This window comes from Arachis ipaensis, chromosome B02 (assembly GCF_000816755.2).
Source record: "Arachis ipaensis cultivar K30076 chromosome B02, Araip1.1, whole genome shotgun sequence".
NCBI lineage: Eukaryota > Viridiplantae > Streptophyta > Magnoliopsida > Fabales > Fabaceae > Arachis > Arachis ipaensis.
This window is the reverse complement of record NC_029786.2, coordinates 21,126,866-21,144,939: the sequence shown is the minus strand read 5'-3', so window position 1 is coordinate 21,144,939 and position 18,074 is coordinate 21,126,866. Positions and strand designations below refer to the sequence as shown.

Below are 18,074 nucleotides of genomic sequence, written 5' to 3'. Positions count from 1 at the left end.
GTAGTGTAGAGTGTTGTTTTGTTTATTATTATTATTATTATTGTGATTTATATCTTTTGATCTAATTATTGAATTCCGTAAATAAAGTAAACATCGATGTCTGTTTATTGTTTGTTTGCTTTACACTGATATCTGAATATTAGCTATGGTATTTATATAAGTAGGCGCAGTTATTAATTTCCGTTGATGCTTTACTATTAGTTATTACCCTCTCTCTTTTACTTGCTTCTAAATAATATGTGGATTTTTTTTATCATTAGTATTAGCCCGGAATTAAAGTTGGACTGCACGTGAACTCAATTATTTTTAACTGTCATCAACTTTCTTTTTGTGTTGCAATAATTTGTGTCCAGATGACATTTTACATTATTTTATTTATTTATTTATTTCCCTTATAAATATCTTACCTGTTAATACTCTATCACTGTAGGCTTCTCCTATACAATTGGCTGGCAGGCAAGTATACATCGAGGAGCGGAGACCAAACAATGGCATTGCAGCTCGGGGTGGAAGTAATGTCCCACTTCTTTAGTTTCTCTTGCATTATTTAAATATATATGAGCATGGACATTGATACGTGAGGGACATACCAAATTTTATTAATTAAGGCTGCATTTGGTTATGAGAATGAGACAAGACAGGACACAGACAAGACACAAAGGACAGAGACACAAAAATTAGTATTTTTGTATCTTGTTTGATGATAAACTAAGTATAAGAAAAAACAAATTATAAAAGTCTAATTTATTCTAATTTTTTTCCATACAAAAAATTTAGAAAGAAAAATATAGTAACAAAAAATATAATTATGAAAAATTAATAAGAATAATGATAGAAAAAATAAGTTGTGTCTCTCGTTAGTGTTTTTGCATTCTTCCTGTTGAGAAGGACACAAAATACACTAATTCAGAATCTCTGGACACAATGTGTCCATGTCTCATCTACCAAACATGATTTTGTATCTCTGTGTCCTTGTTTTGGTGTCCTGTGTCTATAAACAAACGCAGCCTAAAGGACTACGGCACAAAATGTATATAAATATAATTCAAGATCTAACGGTAAGATATTCATTACTGATAATTTGTCCGTCTTTTTGTCCCTAACAGTATTTGAGTCAAAATAAAACAACAACAAAGCCTTATCCGACTAGTTGGGGTTGGCTTATTTGAGTCAAAATAATTTCTTAAATTGAATGTGTAGTTATATATTCACCGTATGATATAAGATCTAACACAAGCTAGATTGTGTCTCCATGCTTATTGCTTAATATATGTAGCATAAAAAGCATCAATAGCATTGTTGCTTTGTGTGTTTTATCTATTGTGTTTATGAAGAAATGAATTCTTTGGAGGCTTTGATAGGAGTATAGAACAGTTGGTTTCTTTTCTGTGTGGCACAAGTTTGGTATGAATAAGAATAAGAGATGGAGAAAAGGCAATCATGTTTTTCGGTATTTGAGAGGGATATTCTTTTGAAAGATCCCTAATCTCTATAGATATTTTGGATCCTTGGCCACATTGACCAAAAATTCCGTAGCAATAGATCATTCTTATGATTTCTGAATCAGTTCTATCAATGACCAAGAAAAACTATAAACAAAACCATTAACAAGATCTGTTGTTGTATACTTAAGTTTGAACTTGGTTGATAACCCCAGTAATGCATAATACTGTTAACATTAAATATATAAAAGTTCATGGTTATATGATCTACTAATATCTGATGAAAACAAAAATGGTAAAATGAAATATGTCATGCAAGAGGATGATTTTTGGCTCCTTTGTTTATGTCTGTCTTCATAGTGGACTAGTAAGGTTGTTTGTTTTGTTTTTGATCTGTGTATTGCTTTTTCATTAAGGAAAATTTCTTATGTTATCCTCCTGTTGCTTAAACAGATATCTTTTTAAGAAGGTACTCTTTAGCTTTTGCTAACAAACTACACAAATTTGGGGGTGGTTCTGTTTATTTTAAAAAATTGTCTAAGTATGTAAGAACCGAATACATGTTTTTTATTTAAATTAAAGCTGTGAGATTTTGCCCCAAAATAAAGAATAAAGGAAATGCACCCTTAGTCTTGTGCAATGTTTCATCATTTCGCTTTTTCTTGTGCAATGGTTAGAAATGAGTAGGCTTATTTTCTGTTGTCTATTTCCTCTGTACTGAATCAGGAAGGGGAAGGGGCAGAAGCAGTTATCCAACCGATGCTTTGAGGGGGCGTTTTGGTGGTAGGGGCTTGGGTAGGGGAAGTAATCACGATGGTGCTGACTACCACAGAATAAGAAGCAACGGTTTTCCTCAGCGTGGATCGCAATAGGAAAAAAGGAAGCCTATATCAAAGCTCAGATGAAGATTTCATTTCGGAGCTTACACATTTTCTGAAGTTAGATCTTGATTTTGCATATTTAATACTGAACATTTTTACTGTTGTTGCCTGACAAAGTAATTTTATGTAATATGTTTCAGGTGTTTTTATTTGCTAGGTGAAGCCATGAATTGAATTGAATTAGCTTCTTTTGCTTGTGTAGAGTTAGTGTTATTTTATTCCCTTGAATGCTTTTGCTTGTGTCATTCAAGTGGGAAAATTTTTGACATTAAGGTAGTTTCATGTCAGGGATTGTGAATTGTGAAGTGCTTTCAATGATAGAGTAGGTTGTGTTAAAAAGGGAGGAAAAGAAGTATATTCCAGAAATTAATGAATTTCCTGAATTATCATATTTTCGATGCAGAGTGTTGTGCCCAAATTGGAGTATATTGGGTTTGTTTTTGTGGTAGCAATAGAATCAAGTAAATGTTCAACTTGGTCTCTCAACAATTGTAAAGAAGCATACTTGCAAAGGAAATTTATATCATTAGGTTATCACCTATCACACTCTTTGGCCGCGTTTGGGGGAGAGAATGAGAGACATAGCATGAAAGACAAAGACTAAACTAAGTTGCTATACTGTGTTTCATGTAAAGTGTCCAGAATTAAAATTTTAGTTTCAGTTTCTGGCTATCAAATACAATACTAAGTCGGAATACTAAGTCGGAATCTCCTAGTCCCAGTTCAATAAACACTACCTTAAATCACATAAAAGTATAGAATTGAATTTGGCAAGGAGAACTAATAAAAACTCACTTAAGCTAGTTTAATATAAAACTACAACTACTTGCAATAGTCAAATTAAGAATTCTATAAAAGATCATGACTTAGATTCATGAGGAAATTATAATGTTGGGTCAATTTCTAACTATACAACCTGGAATAAAGAAGTGCTAAACTTTTTAATTTTGCCTAACCTCTCCTCCAAAAAAAGTTCTGCTGCAAACAAACCAAGTTTCTGTCACTTTAACACTTGACCACTTTAAAGTTTGAGCGGTGCCACTTTTGTTTACCCTTTGTGTTTTTGGTTTATGCTTTTGCATTGGATTCATATTATTAGCACTTGAGTTTGAGGAATTATTATTATTATATTTTTTTTGGGGAAGCTAAGGAAAGAAAAAGAAAGTGCAGCAGAAGAAAGTAGAGGTGCCATACGCGAGTGGATCCTCTCCAGTGAAAAAAAAAACTGGATGGTGTGCAGTGTTTAATCTAATCATTCATTATTCTCTCTCTCTCTTATTTATTTCTGGTCCCACTTATAGAATCAAAGGTGATCACACTGGATTCTGTCAAGTGTTAAAAAAACTGGAGATAATCCATTTCCCCAAACATGAAACATTCATAAGTACCAAAAAAAATGAAGCATTAATTTGTTTTAAAATGAATTGGCTGTTATATATCAAGTAATATTATCATCTTTTATGGTGAAACAATGATGTAAAGAAAGTATCTTATGATGATCATTATTATGGTATTTAGGACAAAAAATTGGACAAACTATTTGGAAATTGGAATTTAGTTTGACATGTTTTGAATTTTGTGGTTTAGAGTTTACTCGCTGACAATGATAATACCATACCTACATTTCTACTCGAGACTATTTTCATTTCAAATTGCTGAAATTCTGCAACTAGTATAATTAATCTTAAAAAATTGGTGTAATTTCTTAAAAAATTTCACTGCTAAATTCTTAAATCTTTCACGATTTTCAAGATCTTGCATGCAAGATAAGCTAAAAACAATTAAAAAATGTTTATATAATCTCCAAATTTTACAATTAAATTCAATGAAGGAAACATTAAAGTTAGGAGTATTAATGAGATGTTTTCAGCATAAATAATCAAGGTTAACTGAGGCCTAAACTTTACAAGAGACAAAAATACTGTAAGAATTTACGAAGTATCCCTATTGCAAATATTTAAACAAATGTTGTTAATATTTCAATACTTGCAAAGAAATAGAAGTAAGCAACAATATATTAGTATTATTGGCCAATAGAATTGAATGAGTGATCAGATGGAAGTTTTCTTATAAAACAATATTAGCATAAGCCAGTGCCGTTGCTCCAGTTGCTGTTCAATTATTAATTAGTTTTAAATAAACATATCTTGGAACTATAAATGATCTGTAACAACTGATATAAACACCCAAGGAAGAAAACAGAGGAATAAATACACTATATGGAAAGCAACTACAATACAAGAATGGTCGAACAAACACATAAAGGAGCAGTTGCTCAACCACCGCCGCCGCGTTCCTTGTCAATCTGCTCCCTTTGCTTATTAGCAAGCTTATCCAGGGCAGACTGAACAGCCTCACGGCCTCCAACAATCAATTTGATAACTATTTCCGGATCGGTCTCAAATTTTGCCTCTTCAAACTCCTTTCGTGCGTTGTCTCTGAGCACGTCACGCCACAAGACGCCCCTGGAATCAGGCCACATGAAAAACCGGCTGGCGCGGAGGATGTCCCTGTAGAGGCTGAGGGCTTCCCGGCGGGTGGAGGTGAGTTTCCTCCGATTCAAGAGCTCCTGTTCATCGTCGTCAAGGGACTTCTCCTTCTTCACTAGATGCCTATCTAGAAGCTCCTCTACATTGTCAGGCCCATCGTGCAAGAATCGCTCCGTGCGGAACAAAGATGTGCGATTTACAGCAACTTGTTGCCATATGCATCGCCATAGTTGCAGCTTTCCAGTCATCCCCCCTCCTTCTCCTGCTTCCAGCAACCGATGAACCTGCTTACATTAATTGGTTATGGACTGAATCAATTTGATATTTATTAGCCTGGTCCACAAAATTTAAAATCAAACTAGAGGCCCTCTATTGTCAAAATTCCAAAAACCATACAAATCAATCTAGATTCCTAACCCTTTTTTCTTACCCTTAACATTTGAATTCAACACAATGTAATGTAATTTAATTATATTCTTCAATCTTCATTTCTTCCGTCTCCTATTTATTCTTTTTACTTAAAAAAAAATTAATCTTACTATAAAATTAGAAAATGTCTAAAAATATAGCACAATATGTGTTTGAGTATACCATCTCCTAATACCAAAAAAGTTTGGGAGCTAAATGTAAATAACTGAGTATAAGTATACTTGGGTGTCATTTTCCCACATTATCCAAGGGCATTGCCACTGTATGGTGCCGCCAATAACTCATCCCAGGAGGTCCTTCTGAGTTGTCACCATCACTTCCCAATTTAAGAAGTTGCCGGAGGCATTTTTGGCAGTGACTTTACACCTTGAAGTGCAACATTCAGTTGAAGCCCACTGGTAAAGGTGATGCATGCCATCCCTCTCCATGGCCTTCATCAAACAAAGATACGCTTACACAACTCTCTCCCCACTCTTAATCTATTCCTCTTTTTCAGAAGCTTTCGTTTCAAAGGCTCATGACACATAACATAACTATAAAGAAACTTTAGGAGAGAACATTACTTAATCTTTGTTACGGGAGTATGTCACTTGCAATTTGCAAAGCCAATCAAAGAATTAAACCCCAATGTTGAGTTTAGAAAATCTACGCCTAACTTTGCACACCAATTTCATAATCTAAATCTACAATCTCATCATTTCAATTCCTGAATTCAAGAATTAATTAACATACAGCATTATCAAGTCATTCATCACAATCAAATAAGCAAGGCACAAACAGATTCATTAAGACCATCACAATCTTACCTAACAAAAATATTAGAAAAACCATTTTGCAAGATTGGAAACATATATACAGCAAATTAAACTATCTATGAAATAGCGTAACAACAAATCAGAAATAGATGAGAGAAGTGGGAAAATACCTAGACTCGCAAAGATCGGCAGAGCAGCTTCACACACAAGATGGAAGCGAGGGAGGCAGAGGACGCGTGATGCGCCAGTAGCGGAGCGCACCAGGAGCGAGGGCGGTGGAGAAGATGAGAAGAGACGATGGGCAGTGGAGCAGAAGAAATGCCACGGCGGAGGGTGGGAGGCTGATGAAGGCGTGACAGCTCAAGGATGGAGACCGGAAGGAGTAAGGAAGCAGCGGCGGATTCAAAGCGAGAGAGAATCAGTGGGAGCAAGGCAGAGTTTTTTATATAACCAATAATGTACACACAAGGCTAATTGCATTTTTGATAGAAAAAGAGTTTTGTTTTAACTCAAATAATGATACCATAAATAAATAAAGAATTTTTAATTGGCCAATTTTTGTATTTCTAAAATAACAAATTTTAGATTATAATATATTATGTATCTCTTTAAAATACTGATGGTAATTAGTGGCTAAGAGAAGGGTTGAATCTTAACCCCTTTTTGCTGAATATTAATTTTTTACTTTTAGATGAACTTAAGGAGATATTTTTATTTGTTGTCTCGTGTTGAGTTAAGAGACACTTTTGTTTTGTCTCATGCTGAGTTGAGAGATATTTTTGTTTTTGTCTCCTGATGAACATAAACAGAGAAAAGAGTAGGAAAGAAGAATTAACATAAAATATATTCTAGTTCAGCCATTAGGTGCAATGTGGCCTACATCCAGTCTCCATCACCACAACGATGGAATTTCACTATGTTTTTACAACATTACAAACACTAATTTCTCTCTAGAAACTACCCATTCCTATCTGGGACAAACCCAGATCCTACACCCAATCTGAATTTGACTAGGACTCAAAACCTAGCTTTTAACTGCAAAGTGCTACCCCAACTTGTAAGGGAATTCCCACATGATCATGAAATACAACATACAGATGTACAAAAAAACTCTGAGACATCTATGACTTTTTCTCTAATATTGATCACTGCTTTTTTCCTCTCACTGGCTTTTTCTTACAAACCTCACAATGTTTGCCTTTTACCATGAGACTCAGACAGACAATACTAAGAAAAAGAAAACAAAATGAATATCTTTAAAGGAGAAGAACTCAAGAAGCTTGGGTAGCTATGAGAACTCTGTGCTTTCACTTACTCTCCTTGATCTCAACCCTTGGCCGTTCACCCTTAATATAGAAGGGGAAGCTTCCAAGGTTAAAACCGGTTCAACCAACCCAGCAACATCTTCTCTAACAAACAGCCGCGATTCGGACAGAGAGAAAAGAGAGGGAAAAACAAAAACCAACATGCATGTACCTCTCTCAACCCTTTTCATCAAGTTCCTTCCATCTGAGCCCTTGATCTTGACTTTGGCTCCAAGAAAAGTTTCGGACCCTTGATGATCTTCTAACCCAGGACAGCTCCTTGCTTTCCATTTTTGCTTCTTCCTATGCGTAGCTCCAGAGATTATCTTCTTTCTTTGATGAACAAAAAAGGAAATAAACTTTTGCAACTGAGATCTTCTTCTCTGGCAGAGGCGGATCCTTTCTTTTCTTGGTAAGGAAAATCTTGAAGCTCTTCTTCAAATCTTGCTTTCAATGGCAAAGATCTTGCTATGCCTTACTTCAGATCTTCCTTCTTCATAGCCTTTCTTCATCCTAGCCCTTCTTTATAGCCTTTCTTCATCCTAGCCTTTTCTTCCATTAGGCTTCTCTGTAATTTTACTTTTCTTCTGATAACTTCTATCTTCTTCTCTGTTGATTGATATGACCGAAAAGCAAAGAGAGAGGAGAGAGAAGTGATAAACCCCATTTTCAGGGTTTATCTTGTGCTTAATTTAGGGGATTTCATGACCTTTCACCCACATTTAGCCAAGGAAATAGCATGGTTTCATGATTGTCTCCTAATTTGTGCTTAAGTGTGAAAACATGTTTTTCAAGCCCTTAATTGCTAGTTTTGATTCACCTTTGATTCCACTAGATGCCTTGATATGTTTGTTAGTGAATTCAGATTGGAAAGGCTAGGAATGGATCAAAGGGATGGAGAGGAAAAGCATGCAAGTGGAGAACTCATGAAGAAACAAGAATTTGGGATGCTGAGATCGACGCGCACGCGCAGCAGACGCGCACGCATGGATTGTGGAGTCGCATGGCGACGCGTACGCGCACATGACGGGTACGCGTGGATAGCAAAATGCCAAGCGACGCGTATGCGTACATGGCGCGTACGCGTCGATGCTCGCACGTGACTCACTTAAAGGTAAAACGCTGGGGGCGAATTCTGGGATTCCCAGGCCCAAATCCAACTCATCTCTGATGCTATTTAACCCAATGATTGAAGGGGAATCAAGACACTACTTCATATTTTAGTTTTAGTTTAGTTTTGGAGAGAAAGTTAGTTTCTAGAGTGAGAAGCTCTCTCTTCTCTCTAGAATTAGGATTAGGTTAGATCTAGATTAGAATCTCTTAGATCTAGGTTTAATTCATCGTTTGATCTACTTTTCCTTTGCAATTTCTTCTTCTTCTACCCTTGCTCTCTCTAGTTTAGCATTTAATTCTTGTAATTCTCTACTTTTATGTTGATGCACTTTTGTTCTTCTATTTCTCTTTCAATGCAATTCATGTTTCATGTTCCTTTATTGTTGATTTGAGTTGTTGTTGTTTAATTCCTTGCAATTGAGTAGTGTAGATTTATTTTTCTTGCAATTTGATTTTACTTTCCTTTTATGCCTTCCAAGTGTTTGATGAAATGCTTGGAAGGATGTTAGAGTAGATTTTTGTGTTCTTGGCTTGGGAAGGTAACTTAGGAATTCTTGAGTCACTAATGTCCAAGTAATTGATGATTGGGAGCCATTGACTCTAGCCATCACTAATTGATTTAGTGGATAGCTAGGACTTATGGACTTGGATTGATATAGCTCATTTGACTTTCCTTTACTAGTTAGAGGATGATTTAATGGGATTGATCCTTACAAATTCTCATGTTGTGGTTAGTGATAGGGATAGAGATCTTTGACCACCAAACCTTGCCAAGACCTTTTTAGCTATTAGTTTACTTCCTTGCCATTTATCTTTCATGTCTCTTATTAAAACCCCAAAACATACTCCATAACCAATAACAAGACACTTTATTGCAATTCCTAGGGAGAACGACCCGAGGTTTGAATACTTTGATTATTTTTATAGGGGTTTGTTACTTGTGACAACCAAATGTTTGTATGAAAGGATTCTTTGTTGGTTTAGAAACTATACTTGCAACGAGATTTCATTTGTGAATTCTAAACCGTTAATAATTCTGTTCATCAAAATGGCGCCGTTGCCGGGGAGTTGCAATGGTGTTGTGTTATTGGTTATTGTATATATGTGAATAGTGTGAATAGCTTGATTTTTGGATTGCTTGTTGGTTCTTGCTAGTTTTAGGACTTTGTTTCATTATTTCTTATTAGCTTTTGTTTTATTTCCTCTTTTTATTATGAATTCTCACTTTGGCTATGAGTTTGGTTCTAACTATGTCGTAGGAAATGGAAGCTTCAATGAGGATGTGTATCAAGGATGGGACAATCAAAGGTGGGAGGAGCCATACGCATATGATCAATCCTCATGGCAACAACCTCCACCAATGAACTATGAAGAAGAGTCATTCTATGATGCATACCAATCAAATGGCTATGGTGAATCTCCTTGTGACTTTCAAGAACCACCGCCATACGCCTATGAGCCATATCCTTAACATAATCATCTACCACACTTACAAGCCTCTTTTCACCAAACACCTCCATATGACCTTAACCTATATCCACCATGCCAACCACCTCTTGAACCATATGAGCCATACATGGAACTACCATTCCAATATCAATACTCCCAAGAACCACCTCAATATACACCACCACATCCTTACTAAGAAGAACCACCTTCCTATTATAAGTCATTTCCCCAAGACAATGAACCCTCCTATCCACCCCAATCCTCAATGGATGAAACCCTTGACCTTATATTTCAAGGGCAAGGAGAAATACAAAAGGAGACACTAAAATTTGTGGCTACCTTGACCGAGGTAGTAAGCCGATTAGCCTCCCAATGCTTGAGTACTCAAGGTACTCCCATGTTCACATGTGGAGAATCAATTGAAGAGCATAGCATGAAGGGGAGATTGGAAACTCCGGTGGAGAAGGAGGAATGCTATGTTGTGTTGGAACAATTGGAGGAGCCTATGATCATTGAAGAAAAGGAAGAAGTGGTTGAAGACCTAGGAGATGCGGAAGCTCCATGGGAAGCTAGAATCATAGAGAATTCCTCTAAGAAGATTGAATTTGATGTTGAGGAGGGGAGTGCACAACCTCTAAAATAATTGTTGAATGAAGACTTGGAAGGAATGAAGCAAGAGTTGAGTTCCCTTGGAGATGAAGATCATGCATCCAATCTTCTTGGTGGTGAATTCTTTGAATTTGAAAAACCCTCTCCCAATGAGATAGAAAGCAATGTAGAGGTAGATTTTTCTCATCCTCCCATTTATGATTTGAGTGATGGAGAAGAGTTAGGTGAAATTGATGAACAAAGGATTGAAAGTGAAGAAGTTTGTGAAGAGGTGGAGGTAACCAAGGAAGAACACGAGGGAGTAGAGCTTGCAAGGATATTGGAAATACCTCTCACCAAGCCATCACCATCGATCCATTCTTTCATTCAAGTGGGTAAATTCCTTATACTTAAGTTTCAAGATTCCCCTTGAATACAGTTTGCTTGAAACGGATGGTCAACTTAGACATATTTGTGGCTTTAAGAGCAAAAAGGAGATGGTTAGTGGTTGGCATCGTAAATCAAGGCTCATTATGGTTAGATGCTCAAATCTTAATTGCAAGGGTTGGTGTAAGACTAGATTTCTTGGGTCTAGGATAATGTTTGGTCACTTCATTGAGAATTCACCTTGCTTACCACCCGCATGGATTAACGATAGTCAACTTGAAGATGGGTGTAGAAACAAGATATGGGATCCGGGGATACATGAGGATCAACTTTGGGAGCTCATAGCTTGTGCGGAACTCCATTAAGGCTTGAAGACATTAACTTTGAATGATGGAGCTTATTGGAGATTCAAGCATTGGTGGATGTTCCAAGATGAATTTAAGCACAAGCCACCTTGAAAGGAGCTCCCCATAAGTCCAACTTAAGGACAATAAACAAAAGTGCTAGGTGGGAGACAACCCACCATGGTAAAATCTTTTCATTTTCTCTTTTGTACATATTGGTAGATTAGTTCAATTTCATGTTTTGATTGGGTTGTTAAGTTTAGTTGGTAGTTTGGTATGTTAAATAAGGTTTTATGGTGTTTTGGTAGCTGTTTGGAGGTTTGGAATACTTGGTGTGGTGCAAAAACACAGAAAAATTTTGAAAAAATAGAGCACCATCCATGCGTACACACCCCCCAAGCATTTTTGACCATCCACGCGCACGCGTCATGCACGCGTACGCGTGGATTGCGAATTTCCACCCCCCAGCCACAACCCGAGAGTTGCGCGAACACTGTGCGAACATTGTGCCTGAGGCACAGACCAAACCACGCGTAAGCGGGATAGACGCGTACGCGTCGACTCTCTGGTCTGCCATGCACGCGTACGCGTGACCTACGTGTACGCATCGCCTCCATTTTGCCACCATCCATGCGCACGCGTCACCTACGCGTACGCATGGATCGCCTTATTCTTTCATCTCCTTTTCTTCTCCTCTTCCCATTTCTTTCCTTCTTCTTTCTTCTTCCTTTCTCCTACCCCTAATCCAACACTTCCAAAAACCATCCATAACCATTTCTTTTAGTTAGTTAGTTAATAGTTGTTTCGTTAGTTTAATTTTTCATTTTATTTTTTTGTTTCTCTTTGGAAGTGTTGGATTGCTAGTCTTGTTTACCGTTTATTGCTGCTGAGCACTAAGTAGGATGTTATTTTTAACATCATTGTTGTTAATTTTCATTGTTGGATTCTTTGATTGAGGTTATATATTGCTACTTGGTTCTGAACTTTGCATGCTTAATTTTGTGAATACTAACTACATGAGAATTGCCTCTCAAGTATTCTATATCTTTTTGAATTGCATGAATTGGCCACCATGTGATTTGAACCCTATTCTTTGATTAGGCAATTTCTTGATGGATGTTGTACATTTATCTTCATGCATTGTGCTTCTTGATCATATGCATCCATAGGATTTTGGCTTGAATGCTCTCATGCCTCTTTATTTCTTGTTTAGTTGTCTTCACCTACAAATCTAGAGCATTTCAAGCATACTAGAACGAGTGAAATGCATGCTTCTCTTGTGACATCACTTTTAATGCTAGTGTGTGTTCTAAAAGGCGCCTAATTTGGAATTCACACACCTACTCGTCATTAATGTCACACTAATTCACTCACTCAATTCTAGTGATTTACCTCATACCAACAATGTATGCTTCCTTGCTTTTGTGTTTTCTCTTCTTATGGTGTTGTTTTCTGTTTTTTATGAACGATGCACCACAAGCAAACACGAAAGCAGGAGAAAGAACACGCAGCAACCGATTGACCTACTGGCTGAAGGTGGCAATCCGGAGAGTCGCCGTACCCCCTTACTCATCTTTGAATGCACCGACTTAAGTGTGGGGAGGTCGTTCGACCGTTCGGCGTTTTTGGGTGACAAGTTTCTAATCTCAACACTTGTACATTTCATCTTAGGTTTTTTAGGATTTTAGTTGCATTTTCTTATTTTGTATATATGTATAATAAGTTTAGTCAAAATAAGAAAATTCTCCAAGAAAAACATTCTTAATAGGGCATTGGCACCTCAATTGATTTGAGTGAAAACTTTTCATAGAACTTGCTTGAATTATATATATTGTGGATCATGTTTTGAGCTAAGAACATACAACCTTGTGAGTTTTGAGCCTAATGGCGTGGTTACATCTTATAACCACTTATTTTCCTTCTTATGTGCATTATTCTCTTCCTATGATTGTAATCTTTGATTTGTTTGATTCTTTATGTCCATTATTTTGTATATTCATGCATTTATATGATTGAGGCCATAATTTCATTTAGCTCACTTACCCAAATGGCCTTACCTTTTATCTTCCATTGTTAGCCAATTTTGAGCTTATGATTAACCCACTTCATTCTTAATTTTAGCACATTACAAGCCTTAAAGCGAAAAACAATATATGTCCTTAATTTGGATCTTTGATTAGTTTAGGCTAGTGAGTGTGAGTATCATTCAAGAGTGGGGAAACTTGGGACATTGGTCGAGAGAAAATGGTGTTTTTGTTTTGTATTTCTATATTTGGGAATTGGGTGCATACTCACGTATTGATTAAATGTATAGACCTTATGTATTGATGTTCTTGTATATAGTTTGAAAGAAAGAAAAATGAGAAAAACAAAGAAAAAGGAAAAAGTATGGAAAAGAAAAGAAAAAAAATAGAAAGAAAAGAAAAAGAAAAAGAAAGAAATAAAAAGGGGACAAAATGCCCCAAAGTAAAGTTCAATAAAAAAATTAATGCATAAGTGTTGTGAAGTGAAAAGAAAATGCATGAGTATGTGAAAAAGTGAAGAATGGGTAGTTAGGTTAGAACTTGATTGTATAGGTTGTCATAGGTTAGGTGGAAAGTCTAAGCTTATCAAAGATTCAAATTTCAAGTCCACTTGACCAAATATGCATCCTACCTTGACCCTACCCCTATTACAACCTATGGAAAAGACCTCATGATATGTGTATGCATGCACGAAATAAATGTTGATTGTTAGAAGAAGAACAAATCTTAGAAAACATTATTAGGGGGGAATTGAGAGAATCAACCCTAAACACTTGAGCGACTAGCGTGCAAACACTTCCGGTGAGGGTTCGATTGCTCAATTACATGTTTTCACCTATGATCATCACTTTTCTTGCAAGTTTGTAAAAATATTTAATAACTCAAATCAATTGTGGTTTGGCTTGGTTGATTAATACCCTTAGCCCTTGTTCTTATGTATGTATTCTTGGGAATTGATTTATTTTGACGAAGTAGTTGCATTCATTTAGATAGTTGCATGTAGATAGGTTGCATATAGTTAGTTTACATTTCAATAAATATTGATACCCTTTGTTCCCTTCTTGATATAATATGAGGACATGCTATAGTTTAAGTGTGGGGAGGTTGATAAACCCCATTTTCAGGGTTTATCTTGTACTTAATTTAGGGAATTTCATGACCTTTCACCCACATTTAGCCAAGAAAATAGCATGGTTTTATGATTGTCTCCTAATTTGTGCTTAAGTATGAAAACATGCTTTTTAAGCCCTTAATTGCTAGTTTTGATTCACCTTTGATTCCACTAGATGCCTTGATATGTTTGTTAGTGAATTCAGATTAGAAAGGCTAGGAATGGATCAAAGGGATGGAGAGGAAAAGCATGCAAGTGGAGAACTCATGAAGAAACAAGGATTTGGGATGTTGAGATCGACGCCCACGCACAGCAGACGCGCACGCGTGGATTGTGGAGTCGCATGGCGACGCGTACGCGTGGATAGCAAAATTCCAAGCGACGCGTGCGCGTACATGGCGCGTACGCGTCGATGCTCGCACGTGACTCACTTAAAGGCAAAACGCTGGGGGTAAATTATGGGCTTTCCAGGCCAAAATCTAACTCATCTCTGATGCTATTTAACCCAAGGATTGAAGGGGAATCAAGACACTACTTCATATTTTAGTTTTAGTTTAGTTTTGGAGGAAAAGTTAGTTTCTAGAGAGAGAAGCTCTCTCTTCTCTCTAGAATTATGATTAGGTTAGATCTAGATTAGAATCTCTTAGATCTAGGTTTAATTCATTGTTTGATCTACTTTTCCTTTGCAATTTCTTCTTCTTCTACCCTTGCTCTCTCTAGTTTAGCATTTAATTCTTGTAATTCTCTACTTTTATGTTGATGCACTTTTGTTCTTCTATTTCTCTTTCAATGCAATTCATGTTTCATGTTCCTTTATTGTTGATTTGAGTTGTTGTTTAATTCCTTGCAATTGAGTAGTGTAGATTTATTTTTCTTGTAATTTGATTTTACTTTCTTTTTATACCTTCCAAGTGTTTGATAAAATGCTTGGAAGGATGTTAGAGTAGATTTTTGTGTTCTTGACTTGGGAAGGTAACTTAGGAATTCTTGAGTCACTAATGTCCAAGTAATTGATGATTGGGAGTCGTTGACTCTAGCCATCACTAATTGATTTAGTGGATAGCTAGGACTTATGGACTTGGATTGATATAGCTCATTTGACTTTCCTTTACTAGTTAGAGGATGATTTAATGGGATTGATCCTTACCAATTCTTATGTTGTGGTTAGTGATAGGGATATAGATCCTTGACCACCAAACCTTGCCAAAACCTTTTTGGCTATTAGTTTACTTCCTTGCCATTTATCTTTCATGTCTCTTATCAAAACCCCAAAACATACTCCATAACCAATAACAAGACACTTTATTGCAATTCCTAGGGAGAACGACCTGAGGTTTGAATACTTCGGTTATTTTTATAGGGGTTTGTTACTTGTGACAACCAAATATTTGTATGAAAGGATTCTTTGTTGGTTTAGAAAATATACTTGCAACGAGATTTTATTTGTGAATTCTAAACCGTCAATAATTCCGTTCATCAAGAAGAGACAAAGCTTTCAATACAAAATTAAACTCAATTTAATTTTGAGTTTCTGTTACCAAGGAGTGCATTTAACTAAATTGAATTTTTTTTTTAATTCCAATCACATATGTAATAGGTAACCGAACCAACCCTTGATCCATTCTTTTCTTCTTCAATTCGGATCAATGATGTTGTTAGGCCAAGAGAGGAGTTTGCTTAGGCTTATCAAATTCTTGGGCCAGCTTATGGATTTCTTCTATTTCAGCCACTTGTGGTGAACAATTATCATTGGGCTAAACATGGTTTAGTAACCGAACTGGGCTTTCTTCACTTGGATCAAGAAACAATTTTATTTTACTTTATGCACATTAATACACACATTAAACAACCTATTGGAAGCAAATATCAATTTAATAATTTTTTAAATAATATTTTAATATTTGATCATCATTATAAATTAAGTTTTCCAAACTTAACAATCTCCTCCTCGATGACAAACATTATTAAAACTGAATTGAAAGGATTAGGATTAGAAAACTCCCTTTAATGATTTGGCCGAATCCTCCCCCTTTCCGTTGTTCAATATGCTCCCCCTTAATGTGTGCCTAATTATCCATCAATTTTCATGGAAGCAATACCTGTGTGCATGTTCTAAAAGTTCCAAATAGATACCAACTTTCAAAACATGGAACCTTAAGAAACAGAGCCATGTTTTATAAAAATGCTTGTACTTGAGCAAACACTTTTATCAAATTTGATCAAGGCTCAGGTTGATATTAACCCACTAACAAACTATTAAAAAATAGATATTCAAAGCAAAGCATCAAGCTAGTAAAATAATGTATCCAGCCATCAAAATAAAGCAAATCAGAGCAATCAATAAAACAGAGTATCAGCCATCAAAACAGAGCACAAGATAATAAATCAGAGTAATTAGCAGCCCCAATTTCAGTTTCAATTCAGCCTTGTTTTTAGTCTTTTCCTCCCCCTTTTGTCATCAAGGAGGGATCCTGCAAACAAAACAGTGAGAAGCAATGTAGTCCATAGTATTAAAACATAATCAAAGTATCAAAGTAATTAAGTACAGTCATCCAAAATGAAATAGTTCAACTGAAACTAAGTTCAAATGTAGCAAAATAAAGTGTGTTCATAGGAAGAAACAGCAGAGATCAAATCTTAGGCATCAGACAAGTTGACATCAGAATCAAGAAGCTTCCCCTTCGGAGTTGGCCGTGTCCTTGTCAACAGTCTCCAAACTCTTAATAAGCAAATTCACCCTTTCACGACACTTTGTCCAAGCTTTTTCATTCTCAAAGGCTTGATTTCTAGCCTCTTTATATGATTTAACCATCAGATTAGACATGTTGGAGAACTCAGTGAGGACATCCTTTACTATTTCAGAGAACCGAGTTTGGTCAGAAGTTTCAGGAGGAAGACTTTCATCTTCACTTTCAGAGAATATTGATGCCTTTGAACTTTTAGCCTTTTTTTCTTTTGCAGATTCGGGAACTCCTCCACCTTTGATTGTAGAGACCCTATTCTCAACCGGCTCATTACTAAGATCCACATTAAAATGCTCAAAAATACATGTCAAAAACATACCATATGGCAGATAAGATTTTTTGTCACTACAGACACAGTCCCACATATGTCTAATCATTAGATATGCAAAAGATATAGGGGGCAGAAGACAGAATGGCATATAACACAAGTGTGTCACAGACTGTTACCCTTTGGTAAGCCCCGCTTTGTGGCATAATGACATGAGTAATGATCCAATGCAACAGAGGTCGAACAGGTCCAAAAGCTTTATGAGTTAAATTTGTACCATCTAGAGAAGAAAAATTCTCACAAACTCGAGCCTGAGCCTCTTGAAGGGAAATACCAACATTGGCATCCTATTTTCCAGACATATAAGTCCTGGCTCCCTCATCTTGATATCCCAATGCAGAACTTATGGTTTTATTATTCAGAGAAAGATGAACCTTTTTCACATAAGAATGGAGTTCCCCATCATGAAAAATCAAGTTTGCATAAAACTCTCTCACCAAGTTTGGATAAACAAGTTTTCGGATTTTAAAAATGGAAGTCCATTTTAAATCATGAAAAAAATATTGTAAAATCAATTCCTTTCTCAGCAAGATTTTCCAGATTAACAACAAATGATGCACATAAGGGGTGGTTTACCAAAACTTGGGAATGAAACTCATAAGCCTCACAGGATATAAAGCGGTAAGGGTCAAAGTGAGAGTGGATTTTACCATATTTGTTCTTGAAATCCAATGAATCAAGGTTTG

General features: G+C 36.2%; 2 protein-coding genes across 3 annotated transcripts in view; one reads left to right on the top strand and one right to left on the bottom strand.

Moving 5' to 3' along the window:
• Window positions 1–2,725, top strand: part of LOC107625087 (putative G3BP-like protein) — a 6,821-nt gene extending 4,096 nt beyond the window's left edge. The window contains exons 8-9 of the mRNA XM_016327658.2: window positions 420–512; window positions 2,169–2,725. Of these exons, the coding sequence (XP_016183144.1) occupies window positions 420–430 (11 nt within the window). The 3' untranslated portion in view covers window positions 431–512; window positions 2,169–2,725. The remainder of the gene's footprint in view (window positions 1–419; window positions 513–2,168) is intronic.
• LOC107625086 lies at window positions 4,361–6,514 on the bottom strand. Of its 2 annotated transcripts, XM_016327657.2 has the most exons (3): window positions 6,165–6,461; window positions 5,365–5,372; window positions 4,361–5,097 (listed from the first exon to the last, which is right to left on the bottom strand). In XM_016327657.2, exon 3 carries the CDS (start codon window positions 5,058–5,060, stop codon window positions 4,599–4,601), a length of 462 nt encoding a protein of 153 aa, XP_016183143.1. In that variant the 5' UTR covers window positions 5,061–5,097; window positions 5,365–5,372; window positions 6,165–6,461; the 3' UTR covers window positions 4,361–4,598. The 2 variants fall into 2 exon arrangements, with proteins under 2 accessions (XP_016183143.1, XP_016183142.1); XM_016327656.2 differs by lacking the exon at window positions 5,365–5,372 and having other exon boundaries at window positions 4,361–5,096; window positions 6,167–6,514.

What these genes read in the sequence shown, in the direction of transcription:
- LOC107625086 (XM_016327656.2), bottom strand. Translation starts at nt 5,060, where the DNA reads ATGACTGGAAAGCTGCAACTATGGCGATGCATATGGCAACAAGTTGCT.